Source organism: Panthera pardus, unplaced genomic scaffold (assembly GCF_024362965.1).
Source record: "Panthera pardus isolate Hobbes unplaced genomic scaffold, ASM2436296v1 HiC_scaffold_17, whole genome shotgun sequence".
NCBI lineage: Eukaryota > Metazoa > Chordata > Mammalia > Carnivora > Felidae > Panthera > Panthera pardus.
In genome coordinates, this window is record NW_026526732.1 from 143785279 (window position 1) to 143804859 (window position 19581).

The window sequence follows — 19581 nt, forward strand, 5'->3', positions numbered from 1 at the left end:
CGGATTTATATGAAAGAGTGTGGAAGCAAATCAAATCACAAAGATGCAGAGCAGAAAAGAAAATAATTCCTCCCTTGAGTATCTTTAAGTTTTCATAAACTATCCATATCTCTAACCTCTTCTCTTTAGACCAATTGCTTCCTCCTAAGAAATTCCATCAGGAGACAGGTAAGGAAAAGGTAAAATTCAGAATACTTTGCTCTGCTTCTGGTAATTAACATCAAGTGAAGTACCAAAGTGGAAAGGAAATCACCACAAGGAAAGCTACAAGGTTTTGAAATTATCACAGGGTTTTGTTTAGGCTTTTCTGCCATGTATCATTAAATGTTGAGAACTCACTGTTATCTATAAGTGCTTCCAGGGAGCCTTTCCAACCCTCAGTTTATCAGATTCCTAAAAGGACAGAAACACGAGTGTTCAGCAAGTTAACTATCAAAGTTTATTACAAACATCATTTATTAGAGTCCTATAATCTCAGATTCAGGTTTTTCTCTTTACTAAACCCTAATACTCCAATTTCGCTTACATCCCTCATAAGAAAATAGAGATAAACAAATAGAGATACAAAATGAACTGATATAAAACTAGGTAAATATAGAAAAATATTAAGTACGGGTTAGTAAATTTAGAAATAACACATAAAACAGATTAGTGAAAATGACCAAAGGATCACCCTTTGTGTCACGTGTCTATTAATAATAGAGAGCAACTTGAAGGGCAGGAGATGAAGAAGAGGGAATTATTTTTAAAGCAATATAATACATGCAAAGTTAAGAAATAAATCTTACTGGGGCGCCTGGATGGCTCAGTCGGTTAAGCGTCCAACTTTAGCTCAGGTCATGACCTCAAAGTTGGTGGGTTCGAGCCCATGTCGAGCTCAGGGCCTAGAGCTTGCTTTGGATTGTGTCTCCCTCGCTCTCTGCCCCCTCCCCCACTCATGCTCTGTCTGTCTCTCTCTCTCTCTCTCAAAAATAAAAGCCTTAAAAAAAAGAAATAATCTTATTATATTAAACATTAGTTAGACATCTTTTAACTTTTATTGTATGTTCCAATCACTTTCAGGGAGAGGAGAGATGGAAGAAACACTGATGACAGAAAAATTATCAGAGGTCTGGAAATGTTAAGGGAACATGAGACAGTTATCTGATTTACCGATGATTGTGAGGAATAGAGATTTTTAAATTGGAAAATGTTGATTAATTGCAAAAAACAGGCTCAAAAATCAAGTCATTAAGCTAACACTGGTCTCTAAACAGGAATACAGCAGGCCACATATTAGGCCACATAAACTCTCATATTAGTTCTTAGTACTGTCTTTGGTTTCAGGGAGAAGGGTAGGATTTTACAAAACTGGATCACAAGACAGGCACACTTCATCTTCAAAAACAATAATAATTAATCACCTTAATAGGGCACAGTGACCTAAATGCATTAAGATTTTTAAAATCATCCCCTAGTAGAAATCAATTCATAATGGATGAGATGGTTTGGAACTGGGGTGCTCATGAGGCTAGGGCATCTCCAAAAACTATACCTAAAATCAAATCAAGGGAACTAGAAAAAGCAAAGCTGGAATATAAAGGGTTTTTCTTAAGAAAAACTACAATTGTAAGAAAACTACAATCTATTCTAGTCTATTTCCTGATGTCATGCTTGCTGGTAATTGATTTTTGTATTGTTATTATTTAAAAAGCAAATTAGGGTGTCTATAAACAGAATAGACAAAATGGTGGTACAGTCACATAGTGGAATGCTATTTAAAGCCATGCAATAATAAAAAGGAACAAACTACTGCTACATACAACAGTGACCTATATCAAAAACACTACACTGAGTCAAAGACCCTTTAGCAGAAGGAGTACCTACCATAATGATTCCATTTACATGACTTGAAAAACAGGCAAAGCTAATCCACAGTGGAGAATTAAAAAAAAATTAATGGGGCACCTGGGTGGCTCAGTCGGTTCAGCGTCCGACTTCAGCTCAGGTCATGATCTCCCAGTTCGTGAGTTCGAGCCCCACATCGGGCTCTGTGCTGACAGCTTAGAGCCTGGAGCCTGCTTCAAATTCTATGTCTCCCTCCCTCTCTGCTCCTCCCCCGCTCATGTTCTCTCTCTCTTTCAAAAATAAATAAAAACATTAAAAAAAATTAAAACAGTGACTGCCTGAGGAAGGAAACAGAAAGGGGGGTTGGGAGGACAGACTGACTGGAGAGGGACATGAGGAAGCTTTCTGAAGTCTGAGCAACATGTAATATGGTATAATCCAGCTAAAATATGTATATATCCTGATAGAGATTTGGGTTACACAGGTATATGCATTTGTCAAAACTCATGTTAATATACTCAAGATTTATGTTTTTCAATGTATATTGTACTTCAAAATAAAAAGGAAATGTTAAACTCTAGTTAATAACATGCATGTCATAGTGTTTGAAGGTAAAGTACCAAGGTCTACACTTTACTTGGAAAATAAAAAAATCAAATGGATTAATAGACGGATAGAGGGATAGAAAGCAAATAAAGCAAAATGTTAACAGACTATAGATAGCAGTGATGGTTGCACAACTTTGTGAGTATACTAAATTTCACTAAATTGTACACTTTAAAATAATGAATTTTACGGTGTGTGAACTGTGTCTCAATTAAAAAAAATTGATGAGGAACAAAGTAATTGAAACTTACTTTTTCCACTCAATAATACATAAGACCATGTCCAAAAATTTTCAATCCCAAGGTTTCAGCTAAAACAAATAGCAGTAGAAGTAGCACTTCAAAGATGCATCTAATTCTGAGCCAGGAGCCCAAGCACCAACTTTCTAATCTTTCTGGGTTAAAATACAGCAAGTTGTCCTCATTTGCTGATTCAGCCACTGCCCATATTGCAGCCCTGGGCCTTCCTATGTGTCTCCATGTTGTAAAACACCAAGGAGTCAAAACAGCATCAACCTCACCCTCCTGACCTAGGATAGTCTAAAATGAATCAATGGCAAGCTGCCAGTATACTTATTAAAATATTTACCATTAACACAATGGTGTACACAACTGTACCTTAATAAGAGTTCATCTATAAATTCAAATGATCCAACTGCCTTTGATCACAGTTTAAATGTTCAAAAGCTTAAAATTCCTTAAAGTCATTAATACAGTAGTCATATAGCTAAATAAACTAAAGACTTTGCAGAAAATAACAGGCAGCAAAATAATTTTTTCATAGTATCAATCTGACTTTACCTCTCAATCACACTATGCATGGACTAATATGCCCTTCTTGTGTCAATGCTGACACATACAACCCATAATCATGAATGAAATGGTATAAATCAGTATCAGCCAGGAAATTTACCTGCCCCCTCAATTTTACTTCATATCTCAGCTGATTTTTCCTAAATATATATTTAGCTTAATTTTTAAGAAATAGATTTCATCACCTCCCTTATGACTGGTTTCATTCTACCTCACCCTAACCTATACCCGCTTGAAGAAAAGAGTGGAAGAGGAAAGGAGGAAGAATAAAGTGTTTTTTCAGTGACACAGATGTACTTCAAAAAGACATCACATTCAACTGGAACACTTTAGAAAAGATATCTGAATATTTACAAGGATGAAAGTCTGGACTAAATAAAAGAGACTTCTTCATAGAAAAACAGAAGCTTACACAAGAAGATTAAATCTATAAAACTAAGTAAAATATCAAGACAGATGAGGTGAGTGTAACCTTTCCCACCAGAACTTAGAGGTTATAAGTATTTCTTCAAACCTAAATTGGTAGTTCAAGTTTTGTTTTTAAATCTAACATAAAATCTTAAGTAATCTGTTACTGTAAAATAATCAACAGAAACGAAAATTGTAAACAGATCCCAGAAAAGTTTCTTAATTCCTGATTATCAGATTCTTGGATCGTTAACAGAAGTTGTTAATTTCTGGGGCGCCTGGGTGGCGCAGTCGGTTAAGCGTCCGACTTCAGCCAGGTCACGATCTCGCGGTCCGTGAGTTCGAGCCCCGCGTCGGGCTCTGGGCTGATGGCTCGGAGCCTGGAGCCTGTTTCCGATTCTGTGTCTCCCTCTCTCTCTGCCCCTCCCCTGTTCATGCTCTGTCTCTCTCTGTCCCAAAAATAAATAAAAAACGTTGAAAAAAAAATTTAAAAAAAAAAAAAAAAAAATGTTGAAAAAAAAAATTTAAAAAAAAAAAAAAAGAAGTTGTTAATTTCTGGTACATGTGGGATGTAATTATGGCGATTTTTCACAGAAGGTATCTTGGTACCACGCTCAGCCAGAACACTGCTGAGATGCACATGTCTAAAAAAGTATTATTTAAATCCTCAGCACTTTAAAGCAGCAGAGAAGTCTCAATCATCATCTTACTTGGCCACTCTTTGCAGCATGACCCGACTGCCACTTCTGCACTGAACTATCCCTTTGGTTTTGGTAACCCCACACTCACCTGATTTCGATCTCTCCATCCATCTCCATCTCAAACTCCTCTTCTCCTACTTGTGGTTACCAAGGTTCCATCCTCAACTATCTTCTCACCCTATACAACTGGATCTTAAATGAAAGTTACACACAGGAGCAGTAACCAAAGGACGGAAGAAAAAAGGCAGGAATTGCCCAGATCCCACCTTGGACACACTAAATTGGAGCTGGGGGAAGCAGCAGTAATGTGTTCTAGAAAGGTTACTAAAGTGATTCAGACAACCCCATCTCTACTCCAGAGGGAACCACTGGTCTAACAACACTTTCTAGGTGACCCTACCTGGCTTCAGCTATGACCTATGTACCCATGTCACCCTAAATGGTGCAGCCATGGTTCACCTTCCCTCCCAAACTTCAGACACCTAAGTTACTTCACATTTAGATGGTCCATAAGCCCTACAATTCAACATACCCTATACCATTTTTTGTAGCATAGTAATAATAATGACAACCACCATCAAGTATTGACTAGAAAATCTGGTTAAATTTTAGTTTATGCACCTATTGGGATACCGTGCTGCCATTTAAAAGAAGGAAGAAATGTATATGCTAACTTGAAAAGAACTCTAAAATACAGTTAAAAAAAAAAAAAGCAAGTTACAAAATAAGGTGTAATGTGCTACTACTTGTGTTAGAAAAAAGAATAATGTGATATATGCTATGATTCTCACTAGAAAGTGGAACTCTGGGTATGGTGTAGAAGGGAGTATACCCATATACAAATGAATATATACTGTATACCATTTCTGTTATTTGAATTTTCTATTATATGAATGTGTTCCTTTTGTAATTTAAAAAAAGAAATTCAAAGATATTGCAAAACTATATAAGAAAATGTACATGCTATCTGAAAAAGGACTTGAATCCAGAATAAAGAATTCCTAAAAATGAATTTAAAGAACCAGACAACCCAAGAGAAAAATAAGCAAAAGGTTTGAATAAATGCCTCTCACTGACGTTTAGCCAAATCGCCAACAAAGAAAGTTGCTCAATTTCATTAGTCATCAAGGAAATGCAAATTAAAAACCATAATGTAATAACCCTACACACAACTAAAATGAAAAGACACAGTCAGTATCAAGTACTAAGGAACATGTGGAATAACCAGAACTCTTATATACTGGTGGTGGGAGTGTAAATTGATAAATACTTTAGAAAACTAGCGATATCTACTAAATCTAAACACATATACATACACTTTATAATCCAAAAATTCTTCTGCTGGGTATATACCCAAAGAGAAATGAGTGCTTATGTCCACCAAAAGGCACATGCAAAAACGTTCACAGCCACATTATTAATAATACCCCCAAACGAAAAGGCTCCAAAAAGTGGAATGGGTAAATTATGCTATCATATAATGGAATACCACAAACCAATGAAAAATCATTACCTCTCTACACAAATGTAGATGAATCTCATAGTCATAACGCCGAGAGGGAAAAAGTCATACATAAAAGAGAAATACTATATATTCCCATTACATAAAATTCAAAAACAGGCAAAACTAACCTATAGTGACAAAGGTCAGATAAGGTTGGGGGAATCACCTGAGGTAGGGAACAAGGAGACTCCTGCTGGGATATTGGAAATGTACTATTTGTCAATTTGAGTAGGTGGTGGTTATATACTTGTATACATATGAAAACAATCATCAAGCTATACATAAAAATCACCAAACTTAAGAAAATGAGAATACAACCGGGAGAAAAATTTTCCAAAAGAGGTACCTGATAATCAGAGGACTGCATCCAATATGCACAAAGAACTCTTAAAACACAATGAGAAAACAAACCCAATGAAAAAACAGGCAGAAGACCTAAACAGATATCTCACCAAGACCTGAACAGATACCTCACCAAAGAAGATGTACAGATGGCAAATAAACACCTCAATATTCAACATCACTTATTACAAGGGAATTGCAAATTAAAATAAGATACCACTACACATCTATTAGAATGGCCAAAATTTGGAGCACCTAGGTGGCTCAATCAGTTAAGCATTCGACTCTTGGTTTCGGCTCGGGTCATGATCTCGGTGGTGAGATCATACCCCACATCGGGCTCCCCACTGGACACACTCGCTTTCTCTTCTCTCACTCTCAAAACAAAACAAAACAAAACAAAAAGCCAAAATGCAAAACACTGACAACACCAAATGCGGATAAGCATGTGGAGCAACAGAAACACTCATTCACTGCTCTTGCTGGGAATGCAAAATGGTACAATCACTTTGGAAAATAGTTTGGCAGTTTCTTATAAAACTAAACACACTCTTATCATAATCCAGCCATCACATTCCTTGGTATGTACCAAGCTGACAACTATGTCCACAAAAAAGCTTGAACGTGAATGTTTAGGGCTGCTTTATTCATAACGGCCAAAACTTGGAAGCAATCAAGATGTCCTTTAGTAGGTGAATAAATAAACTGTGGCACATCCAAATAATGGAAAATCATTTAGTGCTAGAGAGAAATGAGCTATGACTTATGAGGGCGCTGCACTTATGAATGGGATTAGTGCCCTTATAAAAGAGGTTGAAGAGATCCTTATCCCTTCTGCTACCTGAAGAGTATAGTGAGAAGACAGCATCATCAATGAGGAAGCTGACTCTCCCCAGACTTAGAATCTGCCAGTGCTTTGATCTTGGTCTTCCAGCCTCCAGAACTATGAGAAATAAATTTTTATTGTTTATCAGCCACCCAGTCTGTGGTATTTTGTTATAATCCCCTGAATGGACTAAAATACTCAGGTTTCAGCCTAGATTCATTCTTAGCTCTCCTACTACAGCATTCACTCAGTTGCTTTATCTTGGGTCCACAGACCCCACAGTCTGTGGACAGAAGTGCGTTTAGATCTAATTGGGTTCCTTCATAATCACAGGTGTTTTATTTTATGTATTATTCTGAGAAGAGATCCATGGTCTCCATCAAATTATAAAAAAGGATCCATGGCCCAAAAAGGTTTAAATGCTTTAACTGGACTCTGCTTCAATGCTTATGCCCTCCAATTCTCCACACTGCTGCCAGTTATTTTCTGAAACATAAATACCATGTCATCACCCTTAAAATCCTTAAATGGTCCCAAATGCTTCCAGGATAAAATCTAAACTCAACTGCATGACAATCAAGAATGTTCATAACTGGCTCCTGCTTATCTCCTCAGCTTCACATATACTGCAGCTAAAATACCGAGCTGTATCTACAATTCTCTCAATTCTGCATGCTTTCTCACTTTTCTCTGCCTTTGCACAAGCTGTTCCTCCAGCATTTTATACCCAGCTTAAGCACCATCTCCTCAGAGAAGCCCTCCTGGCCATCCTCCACTCCCAGTCTCAACAGGACGCCCTGTCAATGCTCACATCACTTTGTGATGATCCCCCAAAGCACTTTCCTCATGGTATTTGGTCAGTTTATCGGTCTGCATCCCCTTCTAGACTATAAGCTTTTTTAGGGCAGAAGCCAGAGCAGAGTATATCATGCCTCTAGACCCACAATAAGAGCACTCAACAAATGCTTACTGAACAAGAGATTGGCCTTGGAAAATAGCCAAACTGGCCAAAGGCTGGTCAGAAACCTCATCAACTAACTAGGTAACACTGATCTGGAGCCTGCCATTAATGCAAATGCTCAGTTAAGTAAGATAGTTCTGCCTCTACTAATCTACCACCAATGTTCCTTCATTCAAGGCTGGGAAGTTAGCCTTTAATAAATGTAATTACCACAGTCAGGCACTGTGCCAAGGGCTTGACAGGCATTAGAGCTCACTAAACCTCAAAGCAACTCTAAGGTAGTCTGTTTGTTTGTTGTTTTTTTTTTTTTTTTTTTTTAAGTTAAAAAGGCAGAGAGGCAAACTACCCAAAGTCAAGCAGAAAGTTTCAAAGTCAGGTTTTAAACTCAGGATTCTAATTCCAAAGCCCATGCCTAGCTGAACTCAGTTGGTTTTCTGGAGATAATAGATCAGCATGCCCTTGGAAGAGCCTGGATTGGATAAGAGAGTACATTTCATTAGCCATTCAGCAAATGAGAAAGGTCTTATTCCCCAGGCAGCACTACTAGTAAATTCTTTAACATTTAATGTAACCTCCCCCATAAGTACTAGCTGCAAAATCTTTTTAAAGAGAAAGGCTTAATGAGAGTTGTTTTTCCAAGAACAGCAAGTAAAGCTAGTGAACAGCAAGTAAAGATGGGTGAGACTTTGCTGAACTCTCCATCAGGCTTGGGGATTGAGAAGGGAGAAGAACAATCAGTCTCAAGGAATGGAGTTGGTTGTGACAATACCAGTAAAGGAATGGAGAAGGTAGATGGAATCTCCATGGCCTGCTGCAAAGAGATACCATGAAGCACTCACTATCCTTTAACAGACTGAAAAGGTGTCTTTAAGCTTAAAAAAAGAAAGAGCCCATGAGGTTCTAACAGACGGAACACCAATTTGCCAAAAGCTGCTGCCGTTTCCACTAAACTTTAGCCCGGAATTTGCACCACAGCTCTTACCCTCTGATCTTTAACTTCCCTGCAAGACCCCAGGGGACTCACACCCTGCACTTCAAGGGAAGACAGAATGTTTTCTTTAATCCTACCCACCACCTGTTCACATTAGTTTCTCTAGCTTTTACAGATGTGACCACCTCTCATATTTTGAGTAGAAAATAGTGACCACAGAACATCTTCATTCCTAATGACCACCACTCCACTTCCATTCACATTCCCCCATCATCATCCCCCTCACATTGCAGTCTTCCTCTTAACTACCTTCTGTGTCCTTCCTGCTCCAACTCAGCCCCAAATCTATTGTGATACATATCTATCCAGTGACTTTTAAAAACAAAACAAACACAGTCCATTCTTCCTAGTCCCTAGCTCCAACTGAAACAACATACCATGTAAGTAATGAAAACTATTCAGGTAAACCCAGGGGACTTTCCACTAAGATCAGAATACCAAATCACTAAATAGTTGAAAACCAAGGGTGAGAGAATGCAGTCTGTAGGGACATATACTTCCACCGAGAAGACTGTACATGGTTATCATTTTCTAAACTAATCCATACTGACACTGAGATCATAAACGCCTAAAGAGACTCACATATATACCATCCAATCTCCATACTTTCATTTGAGACTGTATTTTTATCATTTAAATCACAGCAACAGTTTCTTGATTAGATCCCACCCAATATGCACTGAAGAAAAATATCAGCCTTACCAAAAAAAAAAAAAAAAAATACATGGTTTGAGCACCTCTCACTGGCAGTGGGGGGTGGAGAAGAGGGGTGACATGGAGACAGGGAGAGCCAATTAATAGTGACTTACCCACAGAAACAAGGAATATAGGCCTCAAAGATTACATGAACACATCCCCCCAATCAACAAAAGTTCCCCTAACCAAACATTTCTGTGGATCAACATCAAGAACATTCCTTCATTTTTAAAGGTGAGTAGCACGGCTTTGTATTATTTCAAAAGACAAACTACATAAAACTATGTAAAGTCATAAACTATGAAGATTTTATATACACGCGCAAAGTTTCATATGCAAACACACAAAGACTTGAAAAACCTGGTTTTCTGGATTTCAGTGGCATCTGAAGAAGAAAAATAATACCATCCATGCCTCCCCAAGGACAGAAACCTAGAAATAACAAAACTAGAAACAGTTCACGCTGAAATATACCACACCTGGGGCTCCTGGGTGGCTCAGTCAGTTAAGCATCTGACTTCGGCTCGGGGTCATGATCTCTTCGTTTGTGGGTTCAAGCCCCACTTTGGGCTCTGCACTGACAGTGAGAGCCTGCTTGGGATGCTGTCTCCCTCCCTCCCTGTCCCCTGCTTGCTCTCCATCTTTCTTTCTCAAAAATAAATTAAAAAACATTAATTTTTTAAAAATGAAATATACCACACCTTCTCCCACCTCCAGTTTGTTTTTTATTATTTTTTGCCAGTTAATATACTTCTGGCCAGTTTAAGAATGACTGTATTATTCAACCCACTTTGTATCTCACTCATTACATTAAAAAAAATTCTTTCAGGCTATAACTTGCCAGCACATCTATTCATATACGACACCGTAGAAATGGCTGAAAATTGAAAAAACAATGACCTGAATGAAATAGGCGGACTTTGAAAGCACAAATATGCTCAGCAAAGCCCTCCACCCCCACTGTGTTCTCCAAATTCCTGCCCCCACTCTTCCAGCTAGGTACTATAAGCTACAGAAACTTCACACTATGTTCGGAAATTCTACCAACATAAGCATGCGAGAGAAAATCAAATGCCTGGCATAAGAACCTGACTGCAGAAAGAATATTTGTGATACTTTTGAATGGTCAGAATACTTCTCTTTCCAAGAAGTGTGGCTGAGAGTGATTATTTTATATAAAGGCACTTCAACTTACCAATGTGTAAGAGTCCAAGAAATAGGTAAGACATCAACAACTGTTACTCCACACCATTCCACTTGAACAGAAAGAAATGAGAAAAGGCACTCCCCCCAGAGGTCCCAAGTGCATCACCAACCTCACTCTTTGCCAGGTCATTAATGAGGCAGCAATGCAGCTAACTAGAGCCTGTCCACAAATTAGAAACACAAAATGCTATGGCATGGTCTGCTCCTATCCCCCTCACCCACCAATCACCCACAGCCAGGGTGATAGCAAACTCCATTAATGACCTCTCCCAGGACATTCTTCTGCCTTAATCACACCTGCCTATGATACAGAACATCTGGTACAGTTGAAGGAATTGATGCAATCAGTAGCCAGTACTGTACCTTCTTCCTACTGTATTCTTCCTTCCTCTGGTTAACAACTGCAGCCACAACTTCAGATGTCCGGCACTGCTTGCAATTCTGTCCCCTGGCCTCAAGGATGACAAGGCATTTTCATTTATCTTGTACCATTCCCTTAGCCTGGTTTTGCCCAATGCTGCTGGATATTCCAATACATTCCAAGTTTTTCTGTACGTGGGAACTTGAATTTACCAGAAAATCCAAGGCACTTATTCCCAATCACATTTCAAAAACTGCCGTATGAGATTTACATTTGTAAAAATAAATATTCCTCCACAAAAGTCAGAGTCCAAGGTGAATACCTTCAAAAAGTCTCTCACTAAAAAGAAAAAAAAATCGATTCTCTATTACCCCAACACCTCCCTGTATGGGTCTCTGAGGTTCCCAGTTTAATAGTGCTAAGAAAAGAGCAAAGATGATTGACTCAAAAGCTAACATGAAAAAAAAAAATGTTCAAATTATGGACTAACTTGTACTGACATTTTAATTCCCAAAACTGAGCAAAGGAGCACTTCCCAGTAATCTGAATTAACAATAGCATTGCTTCCCCCAATGAAAATAAAATGTTAGAGCTGGAAAGCAACTTAGAGCTAAATTAAACAAGTCCCTCATTTTCAGAAGACAAGAAAACAGGGGTCTGGAGAACTCACAAAATAAGCTTGAATGTCAATTATAGCTCAACAAAACTGAGGAGGAAAAACAAATAGGCTTGAAAATCCTGGCTGGCTGTCAGGTCAATGTTCTAGATGAGCACTGTCCAAAAGAACTTTCTGGGAGTTTGAAGTGTTCTATATATGTGTTCCCCAATAGGGTAGCCACTAGCTACTGAGCTAGTTAAATGCTACTTAAAAAGTAGCTACTGCAACTGAAGAACCGAAATTTTATTTAATTTTAATTAGTATGAATTTAAATTGCTGTATGTAACTAGTAGCTACCGTATTGCACAGCACAATTCTAGAAGTTGTTCTCAGATTCTGGTTTTTAAAACTTCAAATGAAGCTGTTTAACCTCTCTTCTTCATTTAACACATACAGAAAATTTCTTCTTTATATCTAAAATATCTCATTCAGCAGCATAATCTTATATGGAGACCCAGCCCAGAGCAAGATCAGCCTGTTTCTCAAAGCCCCTAGCAGAACTGAGTGACATTAGTGTCATCCACCCAGTTGGACTGAAGTCCCACAAGCCTGACACTACCCAACAAGCCTGAATCTGGAAGATTTTTCAAGTGCCTCATTAAAATTATACAAGTGTTGGAGTGTGACCAGTCACTTCCTACATGTGGCATTGTTGAGATACCAAACTTTACCTTTCTTCAAAAAAAAAAAAAAAAAGGAATTTTTAACGTCAATCTTTATCTATGATTACTGTAGGATTCCAAAACTTTCCTTCAGTTTGCACACAACCTTTTTAGGATCTAATAAAAATCCAAATCATAGGAGTGCCCAGGTGGCTCAGTTGGTTAGGACTTGGACTTCAGCTCAGGTCATGATCTCATGGTTCATGAGTTCGAGCCCCACGTCAGGGCTCTGTGCTGACAGCTCAGAGCCTAGAGCCTGCTTCAGATTCTGTGTCTCCCCCTCTGTCTGCCCCTCCCCTGCTCATGCTCTGTTTCTCTCTCCCTCAAAAATAAACATTAAAAAAAACAAGATTTTAAAAAAATCCAAATCCTGTTAGTTCTCACTGTCTTAGTACTCTGCTCTCAGTAAATACTAAATATGCTTGGGTGTTTTTTTTTAAGGACTTTATTCAGGGGCACCTAGGTGGCTCCGTCGGTTGAGCATCCAACTCTTGATTTCAGCACAGGTCATGATCTCACAGTTTGTGAGATCGAACCCCACACTGGGCTCCATGCCGATAGCGCAGAGCCTGCTTGGGATTCTCTATCTCTCTCTCTGCCTCTCCCTTCCCCAAAATAAATTAACAAAAATTAAAAAAAAAAAAAGATTTTATTCATTTCAAAAGATCCTTAGCCTTCTGATTTTTCTACCTAGGAAAAGGTTAGTCTGTGAAAATTAATGTTAACTTTAATACTATTAAGGATTAAGAAGAATTTTAGTGAAAACTTTTCAGTACAACTTAAACTACTGGATTCTCCTTTTTAGGAGGAGGAGGGTGAATGGGAGAAGAGGATGATACCAAAAGAGCAGTATGTCCTATATGTTAACTGAATCTAACTTTAAAAAGCTATTGCTTCAAACCAAAGTAAACAAAGACCATGTTTTCCTTAACAAAAAAATAAATAAACTCCCTGTGTTCCATCAAGTCAAAGGGACAATTTCATGTTTTCTGAATACCCAAATATAATCAGGAAAATGGGGCAAGTAGACAAATGCACAGTGAATACTTCATTACATCACACTGCATCTTCAGGTGCACATAATACTGAAAGACACAAAGTAAAACTGCACAAATGAGCTGTTTTGTTTTTAAGGTAACGTTTAAGGGAATTTTATAATCGAGGGATAATTAGTGACATCACTGAAATAATCATTCTACTGATTAACTAGTAATTCATGCTGTGTTCACATGAACTTGAAAGCCCAGGTTAAGCTGGTTGAAGCGTGGCAACATGTTCTAAATTGGGAGACTGAGACTGAAGAACCAAGGGCCACACACTGTTCAGAACCAGACACACTAGCCAGATGACTCACAAAGTGACAGAAACAGGGTTCTACATCAATTCCCCAGCCTGGGATGGGGGGGGGGGGGTGGGGGGGGGGGGAGAAAGAGACAGATTTTATTAAACTAACTAGTCAACACCTTGTTATTCCCAAAAGTGAAATGAAATAAAACAAATCATCTTTGATGTTCTATCAACTTTCTACTAGTAACCTCTTCAGAAATGGAATATAGTTTGTGAGATTACTCTTCATCTCTGCCTAACCCCATCTTTATTTAAAATACATTATTATCTAGCAAATCTAGTTGGTGAAATAAAATGCTTCAACAGAACAGATCACAAAAAGAAAAACCTAATAAAATCTATTTCCCTAAAGAAAATTCATCCACGTAACATTTATTTTATGACATGGTTCGTTAAGAAGAGCTTATTTTTTAATCAAAAACAATGAATAGTTTACCAAATAAAACTCAAATTTATTTTTTTTTAATGTTTATTTATTTTGGACAGAGAGAGAGAGAGAGAGAGAGAGAGAGAGAGAGAGAGAGAATGAGTGGGGGAGGGGCAGAGAGAGACAAAGACACAGAATCCGAAGCAGACTCCAGGCTCTGAGCTGTCAGCACAGAGCCCAACACGGGGCTTGAACTCACAGACCACGAGATCATGACCTGAGCTGAAGTCGGATGTTCAACCAACTGAGCTACCCAGGTGCCCCTAAAACCCACATTAAATGCTCCATTATTCCCAAAGAACAAGACTGAACATTTGTCAACTATACTTTAAACTAATTTATGAAAGAAATAGTAGTTCCCAAAGTTTCCATAATATTACAACAGATTGTCTCCAATTGTAAAAGCAAAATATCAGTACTTGATTTTTATACTTAGTAAGTAAAATTTGAAAAAAGTCCATTTTTTCTACCTAATTATCTTTTTTTCTTATCCTATAATATAGTCAGTACATTAGTGTCTTAAGTCTTCTCCCTCTCTCTTTTTTTAAAGTTTATTTTATTTATTTTGAGGGAGAGAGAGTCAGCAGGGTGGGGGCAGAGGGAGAGGGAGAGGGAGAGAGAGAGGGAGAATCCCAAGCAGGCTCCTCACTGTCAGCACAAAGCCTGACTCAGGGCTCAATCCCACAAACCGCGAGATCATGACTTGAGATGAAATCAAGAGTTGGGCACTACAGAGCCACCCAGGCACCCCTCTTCTTCCTCTCTTTTTTAGAATATTTCTAAGTCTGTTCTTTCAACACCGTTTGAAAATGCCTGTAAAGAATCTACACGTTTCAGTACATTTTAAACGTTTAAACAACTTAAAATGCAACTTCAACTAGTAACAGTTATACCCATATCATTTAAAAGTGCTTTTGTGTATGTATATATTTCTAAAATACTATTTCTAAAATAATATTTTTATTATTTTAAAATACTATTTCATTTCAGGTTTGATTATTACAAACTAGTATGTTTTTCGCAGGACTACGGAATGCCTAAAAATTAGCCAAGAAAATACTCGTATTTCACTAAAAGTTTTAAGTACATACCTCAGGGAAAAAAACGGTTTATGATCATTAACTCTAAAAACATTGTACACACCACACAATTTTCAACTTTTGGAAAGAGGTAAATCTTCAACAATTTCCAAGGTAGCAAAGTTTCCCAGTGGAGAGATGGTCTCTCTGTAGAACAGTAACTTTAATTCCATGCCCACGATTAAACAACATAAACCAAGAGGGAGAGAAGTAGAAACTTTTCCTTATTCCAAATACTCACACATTTGCATTGTGTGCTCCTCTTGTCTTTCTACTTTCTAACTGTTGCATTCCCACAAAAAAGACCTCACAGCTCTCTTGTTTAAGCAAGCCCCACTGACTGGTGTCCTGACTGGACAATGCCAGGCAGCAAGTCTGGCAGCCTAAGTAACTAAAGAGCAATCTTAAAGGAACTGCCTTTAGTCTACTGGTGCCAGAACATTCTGCTAAGAGGCTCCTCTGCAAAGGGCTGTGGCTAGCTGACTTCACAGACCTATGGCTTCCACAGAATGCAATGCTGACTGAAGTTTTCAGGTAACACACTCACCTTCATTTTCATGAAAGAAAAAGGCACAAGATACCTACTGAATGGCTCTCACAGCTTTCTACTTTTCTCCATTCTGTCTAGCTACCACACGGGTGCAGGCCCCAATCATCCCTGGTCTGGATTACTCCTCCTGATAAGACTTCTGTACCTCTAGTAATACCCCACGAACATAAAAACACCACACTCCTATACACACACACCCAGACCCCCTCAACATCATCCGATCTTTCACGTTAAAGAAAATCACGTCACTACGTGTTCAAAGTTCTTCAACAGTTCCTGAGTGAACTCAAGATAAAAGTCCAAAGACCTAGGCATTACCTACAGAGCCCTACATCACCAACTGCTCTCACCATCTCACCCTCATCTCTAGCAAATTGCCCTTCACAATCTACCAGTCAACTCCAATGAACTTTTAAGTTCCTCAAATGTGGGGTGCTTTCTCTCCCATCCAGGACTTCACCCATGCTATCCCCTCCACCTGAAAGAAACTCTTCTAATTCCATTCTCCCCTACCCTTCCTGCAGGCCTAGGCCGGTGTCACTTACTCCAGGCTACCTTCCTCTAACCTCCACCTCAACTAGGTAAGCGCCCCTGCCATTACACCCTGTACCAGTCCTAACATACTTATATTCTGACACTTTACTTCTGCTCCCAGAAGACGGGGCCAGTGCCCCCTTGTCCACCATTATACCAGAGACACTCAATTATTCGTTGAATATATTCAAGGTTACTTAATGAACATAGTATGAATGTGGCCCATACAATAAGAAATACATGTTCGGTTCGGAGTCAGTCATGATAAAACTCTGCAGCAGTATCATTACACTTTGGTATAGAATGCAAACTACACAGGTACCTACAAACTCCTTTAGAAAAGGTTAAAACATTACACACTAAAAAGAACACTTTTCAACATAAAAATATTAGTTTTGTGCTCACAACTCCTATCAGGCAAACTGCAGTTCATTAAAAAGGGCCAGATTGAAAGTATCAAAAAAGCAGGACTGATTGCTTATAGGTCAAGTATGATACCAGTTTCACTAATCCTCCCTGCAACTATCAAACTTTCTTGGCATTATTCAGAACTCTGCAGCCTAAAAGTAAAAGGCTATTCCATTTCCTTAGTTTCTATGTCTTGACATAAGTCTTTCGATAAGGGTTCTGCTCAAGATAATGGTCCCAAGGACAAACTTGTTGCCAGGAAACAAGCCTCTCTCTGATACATCCTGGGCATTAGCTGCCATTGGCAGCTACTTTCTTTGAGCCACATGTCTTCTTATGAGTTACAATCAGAGGCTTGTGACACCAGATTTTTCCAGGGCAGCAGATTGATGTCATAAACGTGATGGTACTAAGCACTCTGACGAGCTCACCAGCTCCACCCTACACTCACTGCTTACGAGGGGCAAGTTATCCACCTCTCAAAGCCTCAATTTCCTCATCTATAGTGGGATAATGGTTGTACCTCCTAAGATTCTGTGGGAATTAGATTGTCCAGGAAAGCACTTAGCAGACAACCCAATTATTAGGAAGACTATAAAACCTAAAATATTTTCACATCTTCAAAACTTTTGCTAATACCGTAACTTATTTTTGACTACCATCTTTCCACCAGGTATTTTTTTAAGAAAAGGCAGAAAAGAGGACAAAATGAGAACCTATTTCTGTCACGACCTTTCAATTTGACAAATTCCACAGAAATCTACATTAAGATCCACTTTCTTTCTCTTCACTCCCAAAAATCCCAGACTTAACCTGTACTTCAACCATTCCTAACATCTGGGGGATAGCAAAAATAAAATACTTAAATACATCTTTCCAAAATGTTCTCACCAGAAATAATCATTTCCTTACTACCTCTATACACTATGAAATATACTAGGTCTTTGGAAAACAGAGGAAAAAGGGATCAATCACAAAAGTCCTTCAAAGTCTCCCAATTCCCCTTCAATAAGAGTCATAAGGTAGGATGGAGGCACCTGTTAGGTAAGAGGGATGGTAATCCATAAAACTCCAAGTGTTAACAAGGAGAATTTAAAATGTAACTGTAGGTGAAAAAGTTAATTTCCCACCTCACAGTTTTTCACCCTAACAGGATGGTCAAGTAATAACGCAGGCTGGCCAATGTAAATATTTTTATCATTAAAAAAAAAAAAAAAAAAAAAAAAAAAAATGGAGAGAGATGAATTTGAGCCAACTGAGCAAACTGGCTCTCACGTTCCCAAGCCAGGTTGACTTGAGTTGGGTGTTTTGGGTTTTTGTTTTTTATTTTTTGGACAAGGAAATTTTACAGAACTCCTGAAATGTGTTTTAAATAAAGGGGAGACCTCCATATTCTTATAACTTTACCCTAGACTCGGCTCTGGGCTCGATTTTTAAAGATGGGTGATGTGTGAACAGCTTCCTAAAAGCAAATAGGGCACTGGGATATAATTTAGGAAGTGATGATGCAAGTCTCTGGGGGACAAGGAGGGAGGGGGAGGTGAAAAAGTCAGAGGAAATACCCTCCTGGTGCCTGGGCACCAACTCATACCAAGGCAGGGAGGGAGGGCTGGCCTCCACATGCCAAGGGAAGGGGCACCCCAGCTTCACCCGGAGGTGCCAACACCGCCCCCTCATCCCTCTCCGCTGCCCTGCCCCCCCTCACCAGTGGCCCGGGCGGCCCCTGTTGGCCCAAACCTCTGGCAGGAGAGTCCCAGAGGGTGGCAGTGCACCCGGGCCAGGGCCTTCTCTGCCCACCTCCAGCTCCCCACCCAGCGCCCCTCCCCGAGACTCGGCCCCTGCCCCCTCCCGGTAGGCCCGGCTAGGGCCCAGCCCCCAGGGTTCCGGCCACCCCCGGCCCCGAGGCCTGCCCGGGCAGCCCCCGCGCCAGCGCCCCCAGCCCCCGCCCCCACCCCCACCCGGCCGGGCACTTACCCCCAGAAGCCGCAGGGACAGCGAGGCGGCAGGCTGGGCGCTTTGCTGCGCTCGCTCCCGGCGTCTCCCATGGTGCTCGGCGGCGGCGGAGCTCGGCGGCGGCAGCGGTGGCGGCGGCTGGGCCTGGGCCCCGCTTGAAGGAGGCGGCGGCGACTACGGCGGCGGCGTCGGGGGGCTCGGGGCGGGGGGAGGGGGAGGGAGCGGGCGCGCGGGCGGGCGCGAGTCCGAGGCTCCGAGCCGGGATTCCAGGCCGGTCAGCTGGAGGCGGGCCGCACCACTCGGCCTGCAGAGATGGGGGGGCCGGGGGAGGCGCGGAGAGGGAGGGTAGCTGAGGAGGAGGGGCGTGCGGGTGAACCGAGGACCGCGGGGGAGGAGGGAAGACCCAGCGCCCTCGGCAGCTCCCACCGCCGCTCGCAGCCAGAGCGATGTCCCGCGCGGCGGCGCTGGAAAGGACCTGAGGCCCCCGCCGGCTCTGGCGTAGCAGCGGCGGCTGTGAAGCCCCGGGCCTCGCTCGCTCCGTCACGCTCCCCTCCCCCGAAGGCTGCGCTGACCGGACAATGGCCGCTCCGCCCCCTCCCCTCCTCACACACCCCTCCTAAGGAGTCACAATGGTCTCGCCCGGGGGAGCCGCCGCCAAAGCCCAGCAGCTGATCAGCTGGGATCCGGGCGTGCCACTTTGTTCAGCCCCTCAAAGGAAGAGT

General features: G+C 40.5%; 1 protein-coding gene across 2 annotated transcripts in view; it reads right to left on the minus strand.

Moving 5' to 3' along the window:
* Nucleotides 1-19057, minus strand: part of ZFAND3 (zinc finger AN1-type containing 3) — a 320914-nt gene extending 301857 nt beyond the window's left edge. Inside the window, exon 1 of one of the 2 annotated variants that reach the window (XM_053905064.1) lies at nucleotides 18881-19057. In XM_053905064.1, the coding sequence (XP_053761039.1) occupies nucleotides 18881-18951 (71 nt within the window). In that variant the 5' untranslated portion in view covers nucleotides 18952-19057. The remainder of the gene's footprint in view (nucleotides 1-18880) is intronic. The other variant, XM_053905065.1, reaches the window with a different exon arrangement.
* Between the last annotated feature and the right edge of the window lie 524 nt (nucleotides 19058-19581).